This window comes from Buceros rhinoceros, unplaced genomic scaffold (genome assembly GCF_000710305.1).
Source record: "Buceros rhinoceros silvestris isolate BGI_N320 unplaced genomic scaffold, ASM71030v1 scaffold14063, whole genome shotgun sequence".
NCBI lineage: Eukaryota > Metazoa > Chordata > Aves > Bucerotiformes > Bucerotidae > Buceros > Buceros rhinoceros.
The window spans coordinates 3,412-3,835 of NW_010404291.1; the positions used below are offsets into that span (position 1 = coordinate 3,412).

Genomic DNA, 424 nt, shown 5'->3' on the forward strand with positions numbered 1-424 from the left:
CTGCCATGGGGCTGGGAGGGCGGTGGTCCAGAGGGCCAGGCTGTGGCCGTGGGGATGCACGTGGGGGCTCTGGGCACGGCCCTGTGTCACAGGAGGCCCCCGAGCCCCACAGGGAAGGCTCGTGGCCAGGCCCGCCCAGGGGCCGTGCCTCCTTGGCATCTCTGCTGCCCTGCAGCCCCCAGGTAGAGGGGGAAGCTGCTGTCGGTCAGTTTGCGGGGCCTGCCCAGGGAGCCGCACTGAGCCGAACGTTGTTCCATGGCAGGTGGGAAGGAGGAGAACAAGGAGGTGCCAGCCAGGGCTACGAAGGTGGTGGTGGAGACGTTGAGCGGCCTGCAGGGCATCTCGCAGTGCTGGCGTGGCGTGGTGCAGCATCAGGTAGAGCTTGGAGAGCTGGCCATGGGGGCCAGAGAGGGCATGTGCGACC

General features: G+C 68.9%; 1 protein-coding gene across 1 annotated transcript in view; it reads left to right on the top strand.

Moving 5' to 3' along the window:
- CUL9 (cullin 9) overlaps positions 1-424 on the top strand; it is a gene marked incomplete at both ends in the record, with an annotated part of 16,943 nt that overhangs the window by 3,405 nt on the left and 13,114 nt on the right. Inside the window, one exon of the mRNA XM_010133350.1 lies at positions 263-375. Coding sequence (XP_010131652.1) covers positions 263-375 — 113 coding nt within the window. The remainder of the gene's footprint in view (positions 1-262; positions 376-424) is intronic.